The following is a 23,292-nucleotide window of genomic DNA, read 5'->3' on the forward strand; positions in this document are numbered from 1 at the left end:
GCACTGTACGAATTCTCAAACTCTGCAGTCAGATTTCATACCTCATCCTCATTTCCTGTTCCACATTGCTTTTCACATGGTATTTGCTCTTTACCACAGCAACTATTGAAAACTTAGCTATGCAAAGATATGACATCATCAAAAGAAATGCAGCACGAACTAAAGTTGAAATTTGAGCTAGCAGTTTGCACCGTGCCCCACATACGACAAGTACACTGTGTTTCCCTCAAAAATTTAAAGTAGCCTTTGGAATCTTGAGATTTCCATGCAGTGCCCCCTGGGTACTCTGACACACAGTTTGGTAACCCAAGGTAAGTTGCCCCATGCATCACCCACTTTTAAATCAAGATCAACTAACAATAGTTAACCAGTGAACAGCAAGTAAATTACCTTGTATCCCAGGCCCAACTGATAAATAGCAAAAATCTGAGCTGCATTAAGTGCTTCACTAAATAGGTAAACTGCAGTCATCTGACCACAGAATACTCTATTAGCATCTGCTGTTTCTGATGAGCCCAGGAAACATTTATCAAAGGTCTGTAAAAGAAAACAGAAGATTTTACTAGAGAAAAACAAAAAATTATCTCCTTCAAAAATAACAACAACTTCTATTGGTATAAATGTTTTGTCCATTCTAAACTACAATCTGAAGAGTTTAAAATAATTCATTTAGCATTTCACTTCATTCATTCCTATCCGGTGTAGCAATCCAGAAAGACATCACAGAAAAGGAGATAAGTTTTCCAAACTACAAAAACAAAACTTGATGACAAACTGGAGGCAGGAAATAGAGAAATCATTATGGACTGTGAAGGTTCACACTTGGGCAACCAAAGAACCAGACAGAAGAGCATAATTTGGAGGAAGAAGGAAAATCACAAGGTTGAAACATAATGAATCTACCTTTTCTGTGAGCTGGTATGGATGGAGCTAACATGGATGAAGAAGCAACTGCCAACAGAGTTCTGTAAGTTTGATGAGAAGTGAAAACTATAGAGATAGGTTTTCTGCAGACATCAAGATATAGATAATGGGTGAAGTTGTGGGAGTAGACATAATCTCTCCAAAGGAATATGTAAATCCAGAAAAGCAGGTGTATGTTTTTCTTCTAACATAAAATCTTAACATCCAGGTTGCAAAGATCACATTTTAAAAACCCATGTGTACAACCAAGGGGGAAAGTAAAGTTCTTCTCATCTCTTTAAAAGTATCATTTTATACCACAAAACCATTAGAAAGAATGTTGAAAAATATGTATGTATTAACAGTAGGAAATACTAAAAAGTTGTTAACACTTGGGTTCGGAAGACATACCATCTAGGTCAAATCACTACTTCATATGTTGCTGATCTTGGCAAGTTATTTAACCTTTCTGTGCTTCAGTCTCAGCTATAAAATGGAGATTATAATAGTATTTATCTTGCAAGATTAGGGCTTTTAGAAAATAAAGGTATTTATTAAAATGTCGAATACAAAGAAGCACTCAATAAAGGTTAATGTAAGAAAACACAGGTTAAAAAACAATACACATATCTGATCTCATTTTTGTATTAAAAAAATAATGGGAGCTAACCTCTATTGAGCCTTTATTCTGTACAAGGCACTCTGGTAATGGATTTTTGAACAGCATCTCATTTAGTCATCACATTAACCTTCTGAGACAGGTACTATTGTATACCCATTTTTAGGTGAGAAAACTTAGGCCTAATAGACTAAGTAAGGTTATATAGTCAATTAGTGACAGAGCTGAGATTCAGTCTACCCTTTACAATAACTTCAGCTCTCAAAGTTAGCATTACACAATATGTAAATATGTATAGCATAGGATATGGAAGGAGTTAAGGGTGAATGGGTGGTACGTTTTGAATTCATTTTCCTGATCTGTATTTTTCAAGGTTTCTATTAAACAACATAATTAGAGGGCTGGCCCTGTGGCCAAGTAGTTAAGTTCACACACTCCGCTTTGGCGGCCCAGGGTTTGCATCCTGGGCGCAGACATGGCACCACTCACTAGGCCATGCTGAGGCAGTGTCCCACATGCCACAACTAGAAGGACTCAGAACTAAAATATGTACTGGGGGATCTGGGGAGAAAAAGCAGGAAAAAAAAAAAAGATTGGCAACAATTGTTAGCTCAGGTGCCAATCTTAGGGAAAAAAATGTAATTAGAGGGAGAAAAAGAACATTTGAATTTAATTCTAACCTATGGATCTCTTTTTCAATCCTGAAAACATTATAACATCATAATTTCTATAGTGGGTATGAATTATATGCAAAATTTACAAGAATGCATCATCTAACTCATTCATAAAAATGATCAGAACCCTGTATTAGAGCTTCCAAGTTTAATTTGATCAATGAACCAATGACACAAATACTTCAAATATATACCCACTGTTACCTATAAATCCTGATCTCAACCCTATCCAGAATAATTTGACAACAAGGACTGAGTAATATCTCATGTGATACATTAACATAGTTCTACACATTTAATATATTAAGATGCTAGCCAAACTACAACTATAAAAATATGCCAGTGTGGTATTCTAAAATTTATATTCAATGTAAAATATATTTTTCTTATTTTAAAAGTTCATGATTGTGAAATAATTTTTTTCATTGTAATATCTTTAAACTACTTACATCACTGGTGTTGACAAACCATGTTATCTCTCCATAGGAAGCTAGCTCACCATTCACATAACATCGTAGCTCACTGTTCTTCCATCGGTTATAAATGTGCACTATAGTTACCATATACCACTGAAAAAGCAAAAACCATTAAAAAAAAAAAAAGATAATACCCAATCCAACTCAGCCACATTGACAACCACAAGTAAAAATTAAATAATAAATTACAATTAAATCTAAAAATAAAATAAGACTACCTTGACCAAACTCAATATTCAACCTCTAGAACAATATTTATTCAGGGGAACACTCAATGGATAAGAATTTAATTGTGAAATTATTTTTCCAAGTTTTTCTTATGAAAATTTTAAAATATACTCCAAAAAACTAAAAAGTTTAGTATAAATACCCTCTTGCCCACCACCTAGATTTCACAATTATCAACATTTTGCCATATTTGCTTTATCTAGCTATTTCCCTACTATATATGTATATAAACCATTTATTAATCTCTAAATTTTAAACTACAAAAGAAAACATACTACTACTACAAGTACTACTAAAATAATTGCCATTGATATTTTCCCCTTGTATTTCTCTTAAACTCTATAAATAACTAAATATCCACTCTTTTTATTATCCAAATCAGAGAGGTTAATAATTGTCCAGCAATTTACACTTCATTTTCTGAAACAGTATAAAAAGAGTTGTGATTTGCCATATATTATGTCAATAACATTAAAACAAAGCATTTGAAGGCTGGCTTGTTAACATAACTATGACTCAATAAGATCACATACCTTTTGTGGCTTGAAATCAAATTTCACACAATGTTGAAAGCCTTTTCCTTTTGACTTTATTGATGTTATAATCAAACAGCCCCCAACAAAGTGAGCAGAATAACCAAGACCTTTGCTGGTTCTGAAACTATAGAATAAGTTTTCATTTTACCTCTAAATATTCTTCTCATTTTCAAAGTAAGGTAATAACACTAAGTTACAGAACTACATACCAATATAAATATGGTTTATCCTTATCCACATTGATGTTATTTACAGGATCCATTCTAAGCCAGGTATGAAACGTAAAACCATTCTGGTATGGCCATTTGGCTATAGGAGGTAATGCAATAGCCTAAAGGAAAAAACTTTGAGTTATTGACTCACATGAAAAACTTTATTATTAGAATCATGAAAATGAGACTTTAAAATGCTATAAATATATTTCTACTACATATTATTCTGCAGTGATTAAAATGTCTAGAAATCATCTCTTTATCTCGAGGAAGACTTTTAATAAGTTCTAAATTTTCCAAAATACAAAGTAATGATGTTAATTTAATTAAATGATAGAAACAGCCCACGTGACCTGCTGGACACACTAATTTTGTTTCCTTCATTTCTTATAATGAACATATCCAAAGAGATTCCAATTCCACTTTGGCAGCCCAGAGTTCGCAGGTTTAGATCCTGGGCACAGACCCGTACGTTGCTCAAGTCATGCTGAGATGGTGTCCCACATATAAAATAGAGGAAGATCAGCATAGACGTTAGCTCAGCAACAATCTTCCTCAAGCAAAAAGTGGAAGATTGGCAACAGATGTTAGCCCAGGGCCAACCTTCCTCACCAAAAAAGAAAAACGAAAGCACAATGAGATGCCACTTCACATCCACTAGGATGACTATGATAAAAAATACAGACATTAACAAGTGTTGGCAAGCATGTGGAGAAATTGGAACCCTCATAAATGCTGGCAGGATTGTAAAATGATACAGCCACTTTGGCAAATAACCTGGAACTTTCTCAAATGGTTAAACAGACAATGTGACCCAGCAATTCCACCCCTAGGTACATACATAAGAGAGATGAAAACATATGCCCACACAAAAATTTGTACACAAAAGCCCATAGCAGCATTCCCAGAAAGTGGAATCAACTCAAATATCTACTAACGATTAAAAACATATGTCCACACAAAAACTTATACATAAAAGCTCACAGCAGCATTCTCAAAAAGCGAAATCAACTCAAATATCCACTAATTAATGAAAGATTAAACAAAACGTGGTATATTCTTACATTACTCTTACATTAGATTATTCTTACATTATTCTTACATTAGAATATTAGTTAGGCATAAAAAGGAATGAAGCACTAATACATGCTACAATATGGATGGACCTTGAAAACAGCATGCTAAGTGAAAAAAGCCATCACAAAAGACCGGATATTGTATGATTCCATTTGTATGAACTGTCCAGAATAGACAAATCCATAGAGACAGAAAGCAGAGTAGTGGTTGCCTAGGCCTGGAAGGTTGGGGGTAAATGGGCAGCAACTGCTAATGAGTGAAGGGTTTCTTCTGAGAGTGATGAAAATGTTCTAAAATTGACAGTGATGATGGTTGCACAACTCTGTGAACACACTAAACCATTCAAGTGTACATTTTAAATGAGTGAAATGTATGGTATGTGGAGTATAACTCAATAAAGCTATTAAAAGATCATACTACACAAGCTTTTATTATAACTTTCATATGCATTTATGTATATATATCATATACCCACATACACTCTTTTATATGTATAAGATAGTCCATAAAACATGAAAAAATCATTAAGCCAAATTTATGTAATCATACTACTGAGACTTCAAGAAACTGATTTAAAATGAAATGTTGCACTATTAAAAACATTAAAGAATACATATTCATTGTATATCTATGTTCTCTCTCACCAAAAAACAACAGTAGAAGATGTGAAAGCTTTGTAAAAATAATTTACCATGCATACTTTAACGTCCCTTTAAAACCTATCTTTAAGGAATGAGTCACTGAGTATATTTAAAACATCTGTTCTCTAAAAGTTCCAAAAGCTGCTTAGCTGAACAGCCCCACTTTCAAGATCCGTGCAAGTAAGTGGAATGGACACACTACAATACAATCTCAGAGAACTATAAATAATAAAATGATAACATGCATTAAAAAAAGGTTAATCCATAAGAATACTTTTTTTTATGTTAGACACTAATGATAAGCTCAATACCAACAGAGTAAAGTATTCTGGAAAGCTTCAAATCTAAAATGCTTACTAAGGAAAAATTATAAAGGAAAAACAACATGAGCAATAAAACTTTCCAAAGAAACCTGTGTATTGTGTGCAAAACATTCAAATATCACAAATGTCCTTTTAAAATACTCTTTCCTTTCGGCGACTATTGCCTGGCTACATACAGTCTAACAAGCAAATAAGATATTATAAGAACCAAAGTAAAAAATGAATAAAAGGTAAGCTCAGAAAAAAAACAAGCTGGAATATCTTCAAAAAAATGTTTGAGGACTGGGCCGGTGGCACAGTGATTAAGTTCGCATGCTCCGCTTCAGGAGCCCAGGGTTCATAGGTTCGGATCCCGGGTGTGGACCTACACACTGTTCATCACGCCATGCTGTGGCAGCATCCCAAATACAAAACAGAGGAAGGCTGGCATAGATGTTAGCTCAGCAACAATCTTCCTCAAGCAAAAAGAGGAAGATTGGCAACAGATGTTAGCTCACAGCCAATCTTCCTCACAAAAACAAGTTCACTTGTAACATGAAGACCAGTGTAATAATGAGGAGGTAAAAACACTTCCATAAAAAACATATACGTATTATATAATGTACTCCTATAAAATTTTGAAACAGTAGAGATATTATTACCATATACAATTGTCTTATTTATAAACTGATTACAGCTTATAAGAACGCTGAGACTAATATAATATGGAAACTCACAGTCAGGAAAACTTGCCTAGAAAGTCTCAAAAGAGTTACTCTCATTCTATACACCAGGAGCAAAAGAAACATAAATAGGGAAACGCAAGCCTAAAGAAAGATGTTCAAAAAGAATAAAACTGTTACACACAAATATTTGAGAACACAGAGACAAATTCATAAGACAATATGCTTATGTTCAAAAGAATTGGGTTCTAACTCCCTTACTGCCCCAAGGTGTGAGTGGGTAGCTTTCTTAACTTCTTTGAGTTTCTATTTCTTCACCTCTAAAACAGTTAGGAAAAGTAACGTGCACAATTGCTGTAAAGGTTAAGTTAGGCTGTGCAAAGAAGTTTCTACCTAACACAGAACCTGTCAGGGGTGTTTACAGGACTGTACTTGCAAGAGGCAAAGGAGAGAAGAACTCCAAGTGACTTCCTCATTACGAGTTACTTACTGCAGCACTCTTTCCTGGAAAGTTGAAAAAGGCATCAGGACCATACTTCTGAGGCACATGCTTTAGCACAGATAGCAACTTCCCAGCATGTGGAGGCTATAAAAATAATTAACAACTCATTAACCACACTACTCACCATAAAACAAAAATAACCTATTTTTAATACAGTCATACTTCAATATACCCGAGAATAAAAGAATAATGCTATAAGCTAAAAAGCATATAAAATAACCAAAGAAAGGTTATTTTCAACTATCTTAAATAAACAAGGCACTTTATGCGATTTTTTGGTAATACCGGGACATATGAGGTGTTTGATAAATATGAGCCAATATCATTTGACACTTGAAACTCTTCTCCACACTGCAGGAAAAGTGAACTTTTAAAATTACAAACTACATCAACTCACCACCTATTCCTCTTTAGAATACTTTTTAATTTTACAAATAAATAATGCTTACTATGTTCCACTGTTAAAGGCTTTTAAAAGACTTTAAGAAGAAGAAAATATTTTAACCTTCCAACCACGTGAGGGATTATTATTATCCCATTTTATAGAGGAAGAATCTGAGACAGAGGAACATGTCCAAGGTCACACAAGTATCAAGTGGCAAGGATGGGATAAAAATTCAGTTTGACTCCAGAGTCCATGCTTTTAATCACTACACTTTCACTTTATTCTCTCTGTTCCCTATTTATTCACTTTATATTATTCTCTCTCTCCTGTAGCTTCCCATTGCCTTTAAAATGAAGACCAAAACCCCTAACAGATACTTTATCTACCTTGTTAGCCTCATTTTGTATCTCAATGTCCCCTTCTCTCTGCACTCCACCCACAATGCCTTCTCTGTCTTCTTCTCATAATGGGGCCTGAACACAAGCTATTCCTTGTGCTTAAAATGTTCTGACTAGGCCTGCTTCCCTTCCCCTCTTAACTGCATAAATCTTACCCATCCTTTAGAGCTCATCTTAACGGTCACTGTCTCAGGGCAGTCTTCCCTAACATCTGAGACTGGATTAAACCTCCCTACTATATTTCATTGTACAATATACCTTTACTAGCATGTATAAAAGTTGTAACATTACATTTATTTGACTAGTGCCTCTCTGACCCACAAGTCTCCTCTAATACAACAAACAACCAATAGCTAAAATGAAAAGTTCATTCACATTTACAAGGAAAAGCAAAGGAGAATCAGATATACGTTATCATTTTAATCAGTTTATAAGCAAATAAGATAAAGTGTAGCACATTCTTCTCTGTTAAAAGTTCAAAACAGTGTCAAACTACAAGTGAAATCACTGGCTTGCTTGCATCTTATTTGATAGCTGCTCTAAATTATCATTACTAACAGGCTAAAAGAGTTCAGCAATCTTTTACCTAAATGTTAACTTAAAAGCTTCATTCCTAAATAATAAAGAAATTTTCAATTAACCACACTGCTCAATTCTAAAAGTGTAATAACAAATAACTACAATCACACTGATTTTCTAAATTCAAAAATGAAATAACCAAAAATAACTCTGCAGTGAAAAATAAAAATGCAGTATTGTAGCATTTCCATCTACAGAAATCATTCCTTAAAATTTCCTTTTCTATAAACCAATCAACAAAAGAATACATTAACAAACACCTTCCTCCACAGACACTGCTAGGGGATTGTATACTGGGGTAGCCTTTCAGAAAATAATTTAGTAGTCATATTTCAAGACTCTTTAAAAATGCTTATGCCCATTGATACACTATTTCCATATGTAAAAATCTGTGCTACAGTAATAATCAGAAAAGCAGATATAGATTTACATAGGGATATTCCACTGCACTGATGTGATAGTAAAAGCAACATAAATAAAATAAACGTCTGAGCAAGGCCTTGCTCTTATTTTATTAACAGTTCCTGATCTTTTTCCCTATATCCCCCAAACCTATTCCATTCTACTCCCAATCCCATAAGCAACTATATTAACACGTTTAATCTTTTTATATGTGTTCCTTCGAAAATATGTTTTTATGCGATTGTACCTATAATTTAAATGATGGGTTTAAATGATGGGTTGGGTTAGACATATCATTCCGTTTCTCACTTTTTTCCTGCTTTTTGCATCTATTCATATTACTCTATGCACTGATTCTAAGCACTAAACAATAATCTATTCTATGCATCTAACAAATTTTACTTATCTACTCTCCTAACGATAAACACCTATGTAGACAATACACTGCCACCAAAAATAATGCTTCAATGAACATCCTTGTGTGTATTTCCTTTCGGAACTATGTGAGAATTTCTTGGAACATGCACTCAGGAGCAAATTGCTAAGTCATTGGATATGGGTATAATTTATGAGACTATGTAGTGCTAGATTACTCTTGAGGTTGGCTCAACTGGTGTTCATTCCAACCAATAGCTCTCAGGTTTAAAATAACGCTATTCCCCCACTTATACTTGCTATTAGCCAACTTTATAATCCTTGATACCAATAGATATAAGGTGACATATCACTATTGTTTTAATTTGAACAACTCTAATTATTAGTGACTTTGTGTTTATTTGATTGTGGGGTTTCTATCTTTGTAAATATCTGTTCATATGCTTTGCTACTTTCTTATAGTTTTATATATTCACCAATATAACAAAAAAATGCTAGTTATATATTCAGAATAAATTATTTGAATATAAATCAAAACCAAAATCAAACCAGTATACTTCCTCTTCTGAACATGACAGTAACAGAACTCAGCCTTTCCAACTCACCAAAAACAACCATAAAACTAAACAAGATGTATGAAACAAAAAACTGTTTTCAGACATGGAAGAAGAGGTAGCTCAAGACTGTGATCCTTGAGAAAGGGAAACAAAATAAACCATGAGATTACCCAGACTTTCTATCTGGAGTCAATTTCCATATCACTGCACAAGGAGAAGGAAACCCAAGAGAACTTGAAGGTCTCACTGAGTTGATGAGGCAGAAATTGGAGTATGGGTAGTCTGAGGCGGACAAAAGCTTTAGGACAGAGTACTACAGAAGAATGGGCTAAACAGACAAGAAACTCCAGAAATCTGCATTGACTCATTGATTTAATACCAAACTGTTCATTTCTACCTTAAAATTCAACAAGGTGGGGCCAAGATATTGACAGCTATAAATTAAAGAACCCCCACAGCTAATATAGTTGTGGGAATCATAAATAATTCCCACAGGAACTGTCTGAGACCCTATTAAGCCCTGGAGAGACCACAGTCTTACCCTACCTCTTGCCACATGTCTGAGACTTAGGGTCATTCACAGAGACCCTAGAAAAGTCACACCTGAACAATAACACTAAATAGCCCTAGAGTAACAGCCAATCTAGACCTGACCAAAAAAAACTTTAAAACTAGCCTGAAAGGATAAAGTTGATCCACAAGTAACTTATCTGCCTGAAAAAAACAGCCTAACAATCTTAAAAGGAATAGGACAAGATCAAGCACTCAACAAAGAATAATTCACTATGTCTAATATCACTATGTCTAAAGTCACTAGCATAAGAAGCAGAAAAATGTGACCTATAAGCAGAAGAAATTAGTAAGTAAAAATATGATCTACAAAATGAGAGAGATGATAGAATTAATAGACAATAACATTAAAGCAACTATGATAAATATGCTAAATATTCCCAATGATTTAAAGGAAAACATGAACATAACATGGAAAATGGAAGATATTAAAAAGAACCAAATACAATTTACAGAAATAAAAAACATATGAAATCTGAAATTTTTAATGGATGGAATTAACACACTGCAGAAGAAAAGATCCGTTGCCTTAAGAATATAGAAATAAAAGCAATCTAAAATGAAGCACAAAGAGAAAAAAGACTGGAAAAAAAGTGAACAGATCTCAGTGACCCATGGGACAATATCAAGAGGGCTAACATACATGTAATTGGAGTTACAGAAAGGGGACAAGAGGAGCAAGGAAGGACAAGAAAATGATATTTGAAGAAATAATTACCAAAATGTTTCCAAATTTGATGAAAATTATATTATAAACCCACAGATGCATGAACTCTAATAAGGATAAACACAAGGTAAACCACACCAAGAAACATAATAAAACTGCTGAAAATCAATGATAAAATCATAAAAGCACCCAGAGAACTACAGTTTGATACAAAGAAGCTAAAGAGTCTAACCATTTTAACACAATAAATTAGAATGTATAATTGCAGAGCACAAATTTGGTAATACTTAGAGCTAGATTAAGGATCAGCTGGCTGAGAGCTGCTGTGGGCAATGATCTCTAAAATAAGCCTAAAAATGCAACAAAAATGGAGGAAATATTTACTAGTATTCCTCTAAGGGATAAGTAACTAAGTGGTAGGAAGAAACAGTTTGATAAGGCGCTGTTTGATAAGGAGTTCAAAATAAGTTGACCACCACTACCATCCACTGCAAAGAACCACTAAATTGCATCTAAGGAGGGTGGATCCAATTAACTGCAGAGCTTTTGTTCACTGATGGCATTATTCAAATTTAAGGGCCACAGCTAAACTACTCAGATGAACAGAAAGAGAAGCCACCTAACACTTATTTCTCTGTCCTTATCTTTTTCCTCGAATAATTGTTAAATTACATACTTGAGGAACAACAATTTAAAGAAGGACCAAATTATTAGGCTGCCTGGAACACCCAGTTCTCTTTGTCCCCTCCTCTGTCAGGTCATGGCAAAAGTAGCTGTACAGATCTAAATGCTACTTTAATTGATCTCTTCCCCTCTATCAGACGTTTACCCCTGTGTAATAATATCAGTTACTTAGATGGCCACTAATATGTTTGGGGAGAAGGATAGTTTCAAATACCAAAGAGTATTTAGGCTTTTTTACCCATTGTCCTTTATCTCCTTGAAGTTTACTGAAGAATAGCTTTAGTTCTCGAACTGTCAAATTATAGCTAGCCAGCACTCCCAACATGTCAACTAAAAGATCTGAAAAGAAAGAAAACAATAAAATAATTAAGCTATTTATATTTCTTGAAGGATTAAAATACATTGTGCTTACTTCAGAGTTTGGACCATAAAGTTCTAGGTACATGTTAGATGCTCAAATATTTCTTAATATTACTAAATAAGAAAAATACTGTATTTAAGAATAAAACTTTATTTCTTCACATCCATTATACTACAGGAAAAGTCATACCTGCTATCATATTGTCAACTTTTTCAATCTTCTCAAGCACTTTTTCAACAAGGCCTACTTCAGTGCAGACTTGAAGATTTCGTATGCTTTTCTTCAGAATGGCTGTAAACATGCTCCAGACTTCTGCTTGGCAAGTAACGTCACATTTTTCTAGTAGGTCCACCATGCAGATGATACTTTCACCTTCTTGGATGATGAAATTCATTTCCAAATCAAACTGCCCTCCTACCAACTTCCAAGGGGGCAGTAAGGGGAGAAACATTAAAAGCATTAGTATTTCTTCAATATAACTGGAGCACACTCCTAAGCTTTAGATTGGCAATAACTACTCATATAATTCTTCTCTACCCCCTCCAACAAAAAAAGGTCTTTAAAAAACACACACACAGCTCTAAAAAATAAAGCTTCTAAGGAAATCTTCAAGTTAAGATAGCACAAAGTCAAGCAAGACAGAATATAAAAATGGAAATATTTTTCAACAAAAACAAATATAGGATGTCTTAGGTAAATCACTACCTACTGCCCTGTTACTCATAAAGATCTAACTTAGCTCAATAATTGTTTCTAATCCAATATTTCATTTATGAATTATGAACTCTCTGAACTACTCACAACCTAAAGGTCCTTTGCTCCCTAAACAAGCTATGAGCTCACAGCAAAAATAAAAAGCTCTTTGAAAAAGACTCAGAGTGGACACAAAACTTGGAGTTCATAGTATTTGTCAAATTCCTGGTTTATTATCCCTATCCATTTTGATCCTTCTCCTTCTCTGTCAATAATCAGGATAACTTAAACATAATTAGTCACACACCCAAAGTCAGTAATCAAGAAAATTTCATTGGTATTACTATCAGAAAATCCATCCAAAGAAAGCTGTACTGACCTACCTACACCTTGCCATCTCAGCCACAGCGTCCTCCTACAGGGGAAAGGTTTTTAAATTTTAACAAATCCCAATTGCGTAAAGGAATTAAAATATTTTTATAATTACCTTTGCAGAGCTATCCTTTTTAACTAGATTTTTAAAAGATTTATGTCAGAAATAGTTACATACATGATTCACCTACACTCCTGTCCTGAATAATTCTTAGTTTTTCATTATGCATTCCTAAACCCAAAAGGTGAGCAAGAATTAGGAGAAGTGAACTTTACAAAACAAAATCCAATAGCTCATAAAAGAAAAGACATGAAAAGCAAGGAGGGGTCAGAATTAGGAAATCAAAACTCCTTGCAGCCAGAGGTTGACACACGTTCCAGGTTCTGCAAAGACGTACACTGGCATGAGAAAGAAAAAATGGAAAAACGAACAACATGAGGGAGTATCTGCATGCAGGGAGAAAAGAATTCCTGGCAAGCACAGTGGTAAAGGGATCTAGTTCTTCTAGGAAATCTCGGGCAGAAATTTCAGTGTACAATTCTTTGCATCATCAGTAACAAGCAGTAAGGAGAAGACAGTTGAGTATCTGCTAAAAGAGTCCCCTGACGTGACTGGACGGTTCTCCTAGCTACAATGTCCTGGCTATGAATTATACATGCTTGCTTCTCTAGTCCACAAAAAAATTCTGTAAGATACATAAGAATGCTAATATAGACTTGTTTATTTGTTTGTTGAATATTTGCTTGTTTTAACTTTTTATTCTGAAATAATTTCAAAAAGCACAAAGTTTAGAATTCCTGCATACCATTCACCAAGCTTCTCCAAATGTGAATATATTACATAATCATAGGACAATCATTAAAACCAGGAAATTAACAGTGATACAATACTATTAACAAATCTACAGATCTTATTCAAATGTGACCACCTGTCACACCAATGTCCTTTTTCTGATCCCGTTAGTCTTCAAACTGAGACAATTGCATAGGCATTCTTGGACTGTCATGATTTTGACACTTTTAAAATGTATTTGCCAGTTATTTTATAGACTGTCTTCCAATCTGAACACTTCTTTGTGTTTAAATTCAGGTTATGCATTTTTGGTAAAAATACCCCAGAGGTGATATGTGTATTTCTCAGCGTATCATTTCAGATGATACTTGATGTCAGTATGTCTCACTATTGGTGAAGTTAGCTTTGATCACCTGTTTAAGGTGGTGTCTGTCAGATTTTCTCCATTTTAAAGTTACTATCTTTCATTTTTAAATTATTAAGCATCTTGTAGGAGAATACTTTGAGACTATACAAATATCTTGTTTCTCATACTTTTAAGCATCCATTGATGGACCTACAACTGCTATGACTGTGGCATTGCTACATGGTGGTTTTATAGTTCCATCATACTTTCTACATTTATTAATTGGAAAATACTTCCTTTGATAATAAAATACATCAATCACATCTGAAAAGCCAGCATCATGCTCAAATAGGAAAATTGAAATGATTCTCATGAAAGTCAGAAACAAGACTAGGACATACTATCATCACTATCATTTGATATTCTGGAGATCCAGAAGTCATATTTAGTCAAAAAGCAACAACATGTATAACTATCAGAATGGAGGGATTTAAACTACAATTATTCTCAAATGATATGATATATATCTCGAAAAACAAAGAGCTTCAACTAAAAACTTACTATAAATGAGGAAAGTATTTGGTAATGGAACTAGTGATACAGAAAACAATATGAATCAGCCTCAAAAAAAATTATGCTAAATAGAAGAAGCCAGACACAAATGGTTACCTTAACAACTAGAAATTTATTGTATAGATACATTTAGGTAATGATGTAAGATACAAGAACTTCATTTTAACATTTCTTGACTAGAAAATAGAAGAAACAATCCCCCGAAGAAAACATTATAATGTAATGGTTAGTAAACTATAACCTTAGTTAGTAGAGGTTAGTATAACTATATAATAGAATAGGATGCAGCCATTGAAAAGAATGAGACAGCTCCATTTGACATGAAAAGATCTCTAAAATACATTGTTTAGGTAAGAAAAATCACAGTGGAAAAAAGTGTGAATAGTAGGCTACAATTTGAGTGTAAAACACAAATATATGTAGAGATACCTAAGAATGACACAAAAAACTAGTGATTGCTTCTGAAAAGGTAACAGAGCATCTGGGAAAAGAGGGCAAAGAGAAAGTTTTTAGTATATACATTTTTGGACATCTTCTACACAGGTCTGAATAGGTCAAAAACCTAGTTGCAACTAACTTAAGAGACACTACCTTCACCTTAATATTACTTACATCAATCTTTCATTTTGATCTGTGTTTATTACCATCAGTAACCACCCTTCTAGGAAGCTATAGAATTAATTTTTGAAAGTAATTTCAAAAAAAAACCCCAAATATTTCACCAGCTTTTAAATTGAGTTTATACTATGAGAGCAGTATCCAGACAGGTGTTTTAAGTATTTCTCCATTGCTTTAAATATTATAAAATATATCTTTCAAGGAGAAAATTGATGGCAGAAATTGGTACATACAAATGTGTGGCATATTTGATATACTATATGTATGCATATCTATTATACCTAAAAAGCATGCACAGGGTCTACAGTATGTCATGTTAACCCTTTCTAATAGTTATTTGAAGCTGATCAACCTTCAAAACACAAATTTGTTTCCAATGACAGGGATCATAATCCAAGTCCAGGCATTGGCTAGTTATTATCTGAGCTGTAGTAATGGCTCTGCACTACAAAATGTAATCTTCCCAAATGTCACAGTAAGTTATGAATATCTGAGCAGCCTAATGCACTTTACTAGCCATGAAATGTGAAAATGTAATCTTATTACCTTTTTTATGGTTGTATTTTTTTGAATAATGTAGCCTGGAAACTGATGTATAGTCTTTTTCTGCATTTTAGCATGATTTGGTCTCCTTTGCTGTATAGAACATTTTTCAAAACTCTCCATTTCAACATATTTTAGTCTTGGCCTGAACTTCATAAACAATTTTTATAGCAACCTTCAGGGTGGCATAACATGCTTTCTATAGGTTATAGTTTAACATACAAGATTAAAGAAATATTAAAGCAGATTATTCAAAGAATTCAAAGAAACCTTCACAAGTTTTGTATTAGGACTTTAATAGGGCATGATGATTATTTTCTTATCAATGGTTATATTAATAAAACACTTTAAGCTGAAATTAATCACTAAACCTAAGTCATCTGTATTTTCAGAAAACCAAAAACACATATAGACCAAAAATAATTATCTTCTCCAAAAGATCTATAAAACTGCAAAGACTGAAACACATAGGAAATTCTAACACATCAAAGTAGAGCTAAGTTTTCCTTTGAAACTTGCTAAATTTTTCCTCAAAGATGCAGCAGGGAATAAGGCATAGCAAATAAATTGGACAGAGTACAATCACAGCTTATGCCCCTAACTAGATACTGTCTATTTCTTGTGACAAATCACTTTTTTCTCTGGACCTGTCTATTCCTTTCTAAAACGAACTAAGTGAAGTGTAAGCTTGTTTTATTTATTTGCATTCCTCAAAACGTATTTACTTTTTTAAAGGGCCAATCTCAAGGTATTCAATTTATACCTAAGAATCCATTTCTAAGTGAATGCACCCTATACATGTTTACAGTCACCAGAAACTTAATTAAGAGGAAGAAGTTGGGGAAAAATTTCAAATTCTCAGACTGTAATCTCTCCCAATTTACATTTTCTTCTTCTTCCGTAACAGTAAAGAGTTTCTAGTTTGGTTCATGGGACCCAGGCAAAGGATCTCACTTCACAGCTTTCCTTGAAGTTACCAGCCACTGGCAAGTTCCGACCAATGAGAACAGGTAATAATATATGCAACTTCTAGGTATTACTCTCAAAAGAAAGGAATGTGACTTCTCTTTGCAACTTTCCTCCTTCCTCTTAGAAAAGATGCAGAAATAATGGCAAGAGCTAGAGTAGCCATCTTGGAATCTATGCTGTAAGTCTCATGTTGAAGATAACAGAGCAGAAAGATCTATGAATCCTGACAACTACAAAACTGCTTCAGTAGCCCTGAACCATTTCACTACCTAAATTCTCACCTAAAGGACAAATACACTTCTACCTTATTATTCTACCACTTCTACCACTGTTATTTAGGGCTTCTCTGTCACATCAGCTTATAAATCTATATCCTGACTACGTATATGATACTGCTATTAGTTGCATTTTCTCAGAAATTAAAAATATACATACTATCTCAAGTGACATATGTCCATTCCCGCCTCTTATACTATAGCAGGTGTTAACTCACGAAATTGCATATTTTGACCTACTTTTAAGAGATGGCAGTGTGCCCTAAGTTTAGAAACAGAAATCTGAGAGCAGCATATTCTCTCTGACTGTATTCTTACTAGATACCTAAATATCTGCTCTACACCACCACTATGCCAGACACTCCTTGTTATGAGCTGAACTGTATGCCCCCAAAATTCTTATGTTGAAGTCCTAACCCCCAGTACATCATTGTGTGACCTTGTCTGGAAACAGAGTTGTTTCAGATGTAATTTGTCAAGATAGGGCCATTAGGCCCTAATCCAATATGACTGGTGTCCTTCTTCTGTTAGTGTCCTCAAGTTGATTCCAACCAGTAGAGACCCAGCGTACAGCAGAGTGGAACCCTGCACAGTTTTTTTGCACCATCCTCTCACCTACCAGGGCTATATCAGACAATGTTCCACTGCTATGCACAGGGATTTCATAGCCAATTTTTCAGAAGTGGGTGGCCAGGTGCTTCTTCCTAGTCTGTCTTAGTCTAGAAGCTCCACAAAAACCTGTCCACCACGGGTGATCCTGCTGGTATTGGAAATACTGGTGACATAGCTTTCAGCATCACAGCAACATGCAGCCACCACAGTATGACAACCAACAGATGGGTGCTGTGGTTCCCTGATCGGGAAAGAAAAGCTGGTCATGGCAGTGAGAGGGCCAAATCTTAACCACAAGATCACCAGGGCTGGCTCTGCATTTAACTTAGGTGACAAAAATTCATTTTGTGCCTTAGAAAACTTCTTTTTATCACAAAGTGATAAGTAAGTGCAATTAAACTGAATACACACACCACAAGTAAAAAGATGAATAGCAATTCTTGCTCCATGAAATATAATATCTCTGGATAAATAACAGTAGTTGCTTTATTACATTTGTCTAAATAATAAAATATTTCAAAAAGTTTTAGTGAAATAAATTATATAATAAGGTCAAGTTTTCACAGACAAAGATATCAGTGGATATTCTAGAGTCAAAAGAGTGAAGACTTCAGGTATTAAATTTATTCAAACAAAATAATGCAAGCTCTGATAAGTCAGAGGCAGGTTTTAAAGTCTAATAACAAACAAAACTGAACATATCTTGTGGTCTCTAATTGTGGTGAGAATTTATTGTAGTACATATTTTTTAAGTAAAAGAATAATATTCAGTACAATATACTAAATCTCTACTAACCAAAATGTTTGAAGAATAAAGTAGCTCCATTTATTGGTTTTATGATCACTTAAGAGCTTATCTGAAAATATTCCTATCTTAAATATTCTAGGCTAAAATATTTAAATATATAGTAACAGATGCCCAACTAGGAACCATCTTACATAAAATTTAAGATCATTTATGGCTAAAATAACCAAAACAAAAAATAACAAATGTTGGAGAGGTTGTGGAGAAAAAGGAACCCTCATACACTGCTGGTGGGAATGCAAACTGGTGCAGCAACTATGGAAAACAGTATGGAGATTCCTCAAAACATTAAAAATAGAAATAACATATGACCCAGCTATCCCACTACTGGGTATCTATGCAAAGAACCTGAAATCAGCAATTCAAAGAGACCCATGCACCCCTATATTCACTGCAGCATTATTCACAAGAGCCAAGACATGGAAGCAACCTAAGTGCCCACTGACTGATGATTGGATAAAGAAGATACGGTACACACACACACACACACACACACACACACACACACACACACACAATGGAATACTACTCAGCCATAAAAAAGGATAAAATTGTCCCATTCGCAACAACATGGATGGACCTTGAGGGTATTATGTTAAGCACAATAAGCTAGATAGAGAAAGACAACCTCTGTATGACTCCACTCATATGTGGAAGTTAAACATATGGACAAAAAGAACAGATTAGCAGTTACCAAGGTGGGGGGGGGGCACAAAGGGTGAAGTGGTGCACCTACAATACAACCGACAAATAATAACGTACAACTGAAATTTCACAAGGTTGTAAACCATGATAACCTCAATAAAAAATAAAATAGAAAAAAAATTTAAGATCATTGAGCTGAGTGAATTTTGGTTTCAAATATATAAGAAATGAAAATGACTAATATTGGGAATATCTAGACAAAACTGAAAAGAAAGTATCAACAAAAAGAAAGCAATTGATATGGCAAGGGGACAGTTTTGGCAATAGAAGAGAAAAATGAAACCGAGAAAAAAGCATAGTCAGGCTTTAAAATCAAACTTTACATCTCTGTGTTGGGAAGAAGGTAGAGAAAAAATTCTAAGTAAGAAAGGCTACAGTACGAACTTTGGTAAGAAGTTATACTCTATAACCCTGGATACTGGAAGGTTCTTTTTTCGTCTCAAATAGCCAATCATGCTGAGGAACCCAGGAACCAAACCTGGGCCTCCAAAGAAGGAGGCACTGAACTTAACCACTAGGCCACAAGGTTCGCCCCAATGGTTAGGTTTGCTGCCTCTGCTTCAGCAGCCCAGAGTTCGCAGGTTTGGATCTCAGGCACAGGCCTACACACACTGTTCATCAAGTCTCACGGTGCTGGCATCCCACATACAAAATAGAGGAGGACTGGCATAGATGTTAGCTCAGAGTCAATCTTCCACATCAAAAAAAAAAAAATTATCTAAAAATTACATACAGAAAAGCTCAGAAAATAAGATACAAAGATATGTATTGCAGCACTGTTTGTAAAGATAAAATATTCAAAATAGCCTAACTATCCACCAATACAGAAACAGATATACAAACTATGGTACATCCACATAATAGAATATCATGTAGCCTTTAAAAAGAACGTAAATCTATATGTGTTGGCATGTCAAGATATTCAAGACATACTACTCAATTTTTTTAAAAGTTGCAGGATAGTAGGTATAGTATAATCACATTTATTTAAAAGATACAATTATATTTAAAGATATATGACAATTCAGCTTCAGTGTAGGTGTTAGGCCAAAATAACGTTGCTTGGTTTCAGCTAGAAGCCCATTTACACAACACTTCAGGCATTTCTAAAGTGTAGGTAATAAATGATTGCATTTTCAAACATATTAACATCATAAATAATCAGAATAACAAAATCAGCAATATAAATACGACAAGTCAATTGGATTTAATATATTCACTTTCAAATATAGACATTTTAGAATAAAAAATCACCTTATGTGCTTTATATGTTAAAAGTTTATCAGATAGTTGAGGAAGGAATGCATATTTCTTATTGCAAGAGTGAAATGCTACAATAATTAGTTATTAGGAAAGCTATTAATTTTTACATACAATAATTGAAAACTCAAATAGCTAAATAATAGGCAAACAGACTATCAGTAATATGACTTTTAAAAGTGTTAGTTAGATGCATTACAGTAGGAAGAATATCATATTCTTTTTTAAAAGAAAAGTGTTAACGAATAGGGTTAAAAACCTGTGACAAGTGAATTCAAATAAGTGATTGGCTATTGTCCTCAGCCCTATATTCTGCCACCAAAAATCTCAAAGGGTAGGATAAACTTCAATGGCAGGACAGGAGGGGCATTATGAGAAAGTGCCTCCTAATCACTTCAAACTTTCTCAGTTCATCTGTATATAGTACAAATTTCACTGTTATTTTACTTTTGCGCTTTTTAAGACAACATAGACTAAAAAATACTGTATTTAATTAATCTCAAAATGGCTAAATTCTGAATTTTTTACAACTGAATTTTTTAGACTCCACACGTCTTATTATGGCAGAGTTTCACTGTACATAAATAATAAATACTGGATTAAAACACAGAACAGTAAGAGATTAGATTACATTATAATTTAATTAGCATACAAGCCTTTGGTTTAAGATCATCCCTAAAACTGAATAAAATGTAATAAGACTTTACCTTAAGTCAGTTACTAGTAGAGAAGAGAGAAAGTTCAATATGTTGCTTGCAACAGAACCATCAGCCTTTACTTTACACCAACCCTTAATTGAGAGCTAGCCAAAATAATACCTTACTCCTCAATCAACATCAGCTGAAAAAGAGGCTATGAAGGCTTACAAATGTGCAATTCAGCGAGCATAAGAGCAATGTACTACTTCACAGTGCCAAGAAAGTATTCTCTGAATTAGAATATGAAACATATGAAAATTTACTAAAATGTTCAATAATAAAACTTTAATAAGAATTAAAATTTTTAATAAAATTTAACATGCATTCTTATATATCAGAAGTTCCTTCTAAGATGGTGACATTTGGTTTCAGCCCTATACGATTTTCTCACTCAGCCAAAGGTCTATTTCGTACACCTCCAACACACATGTCATATTTATGCATTATGTACGATCGTACTTCTATAGAAAAAGCCTGAAGAATATGCACCAGACTGTTAGTGATGGTTATCTTGGAAGATGGGGTTTCAAAAGGATTTCACTTTCAAAATCATACATTCATGACACATTTCAATTTCTCAAAATAAGTATATATTTTCTTTGAACCCAAGGGGGAAAAAATAAGATATCTTAATCCTCTCAAAATGCACTGAACATTTATTGGAAAACTTGACAGAAAAAAAAATAATGCTTCTTAGTTTGTACAGTATCTGCAACAAATCCAATTACATGCATTCCCAATCATGAAAACTTAGGAAAGAGAGCTTCTAGGCAACAAGAATGTAAAATGGATGTTAGATTATAGTATCAAGTATTACCAATCAAAGATGAGTAAAATATTATTTACCCTGTAGAAGATGTCATAATTTTAATGATAGTAAAGTACTTTACTGGGTCACTCCCAAACTATATTTTGCCCAAGATCCTCATCAATAAACAATTATACCTTGAGTTTTCAGAAACAGAAGTTTTCAGAAACACAAGAAAAGCACTGTTTTTCCTATGAAAAACAGTGGTTAAGATCATGAGCTCTGGAGCCAGACTGTCTGGATTTGACTTCTGGTTCTACCAGATACCAAGTACATGGGCATGGGCAGGATAGTTCACCTCTCTATGGCTCACTTCCATCACCTGTAAAATTAGGATGATAAAGGTACCTATCTCTTAAAGTTTTTGGAAGAATTAAAAGAACTAATACCTATCTTAGATAATGCATATCCTTTTAGATTAAGATATAAGAACTCACACTTCCTTCCACTCACTATTAAAATTCTCACTTCAAGAATATCTTCCACCTGATAGTCATGGTAAAGCTGTAGTCTGTCGGTCTTTCTTCCTAGTGAACTGTCAACAAACAGGAAATAGACAAAACAAAATAAAAATGCATATTTCACTTAAAATGAAATATCACCCTAACGTAATATAAGCTAAAGGTGACAGCTCTTTCTGTTGTGCTTTTATCATTCTGATTTCTAAGTCACTTCTTCATTATTTGACAATATAATCCACACCTAAGTCTTGATCCACAAAGTTTTACACTCCAGGTTTTCTGTCCCTGTCATTTTTAACCATGTGACTATATTCCCTAAAACCTTTCAACACCAGACAAAAAAGATATATCTCATTCCTCAATGCCTTATCATAACTCTCTCACATACCATCATCCCTTTACTATTATTAATTTAACTGACACATTACCTCTACTGACTATCATCACCATCACATGACACTCCACAACCCTTTCCCAGTACCTCATTCCAAGGTATACAAATGCCCTACCATCTTCACCTTTCAGAAGAGAGCTTTCTTCACCTACACGGCTTAACTGAAATGTGACTCTCCACAGAGGGTACAACCACACAACCTCTCTCCTTTTAAAACTTCTAGTTTTTTAACCCTCTACTGAACACAACAGAAAGGCTGAGATTCCCCTGGTTCGGTTTTTGCATCTAGACCATTACTCTTCCATCCCTGTGAGAAAGCTCACCATTTTTGGAGATTCATGTAATTAATCCAACCTTATCACCCCAAATCACTCCTCATCATTATCATCTTAACTGACTCCCCATCACTCATTAAAGAGTTTTGGATCTCAGGCATAATTTTCCACTTCTCCTCATCTGTTACAATCTTGGTAAATTTCAGTTTCCACATAGATGATCTATCTAATCCCTAAAACACAGCTTCTAATACCTAGACT

At 34.2% G+C, this 23,292-nt stretch overlaps 1 protein-coding gene across 9 annotated transcripts in view; it reads right to left on the reverse strand.

Moving 5' to 3' along the window:
• The window catches only part of LRBA (LPS responsive beige-like anchor protein), a 705,137-nt gene that overhangs the window by 606,902 nt on the left and 74,943 nt on the right, over positions 1 to 23,292 (reverse strand). For all 9 annotated transcript variants that reach the window (XM_070504873.1, XM_070504881.1, XM_070504880.1 and 6 more), the window contains exons 3-9: positions 12,021 to 12,252; positions 11,709 to 11,809; positions 6,842 to 6,937; positions 3,646 to 3,767; positions 3,434 to 3,560; positions 2,646 to 2,765; positions 391 to 537 (exon numbers count right to left, since the gene is read on the reverse strand). In XM_070504873.1, the coding sequence (XP_070360974.1) occupies positions 391 to 537; positions 2,646 to 2,765; positions 3,434 to 3,560; positions 3,646 to 3,767; positions 6,842 to 6,937; positions 11,709 to 11,809; positions 12,021 to 12,252 (945 nt within the window). The remainder of the gene's footprint in view (positions 1 to 390; positions 538 to 2,645; positions 2,766 to 3,433; positions 3,561 to 3,645; positions 3,768 to 6,841; positions 6,938 to 11,708; positions 11,810 to 12,020; positions 12,253 to 23,292) is intronic.

The sequence above is a fragment of the Equus asinus genome, chromosome 3, assembly GCF_041296235.1.
Source record: "Equus asinus isolate D_3611 breed Donkey chromosome 3, EquAss-T2T_v2, whole genome shotgun sequence".
Lineage (NCBI taxonomy): Eukaryota > Metazoa > Chordata > Mammalia > Perissodactyla > Equidae > Equus > Equus asinus.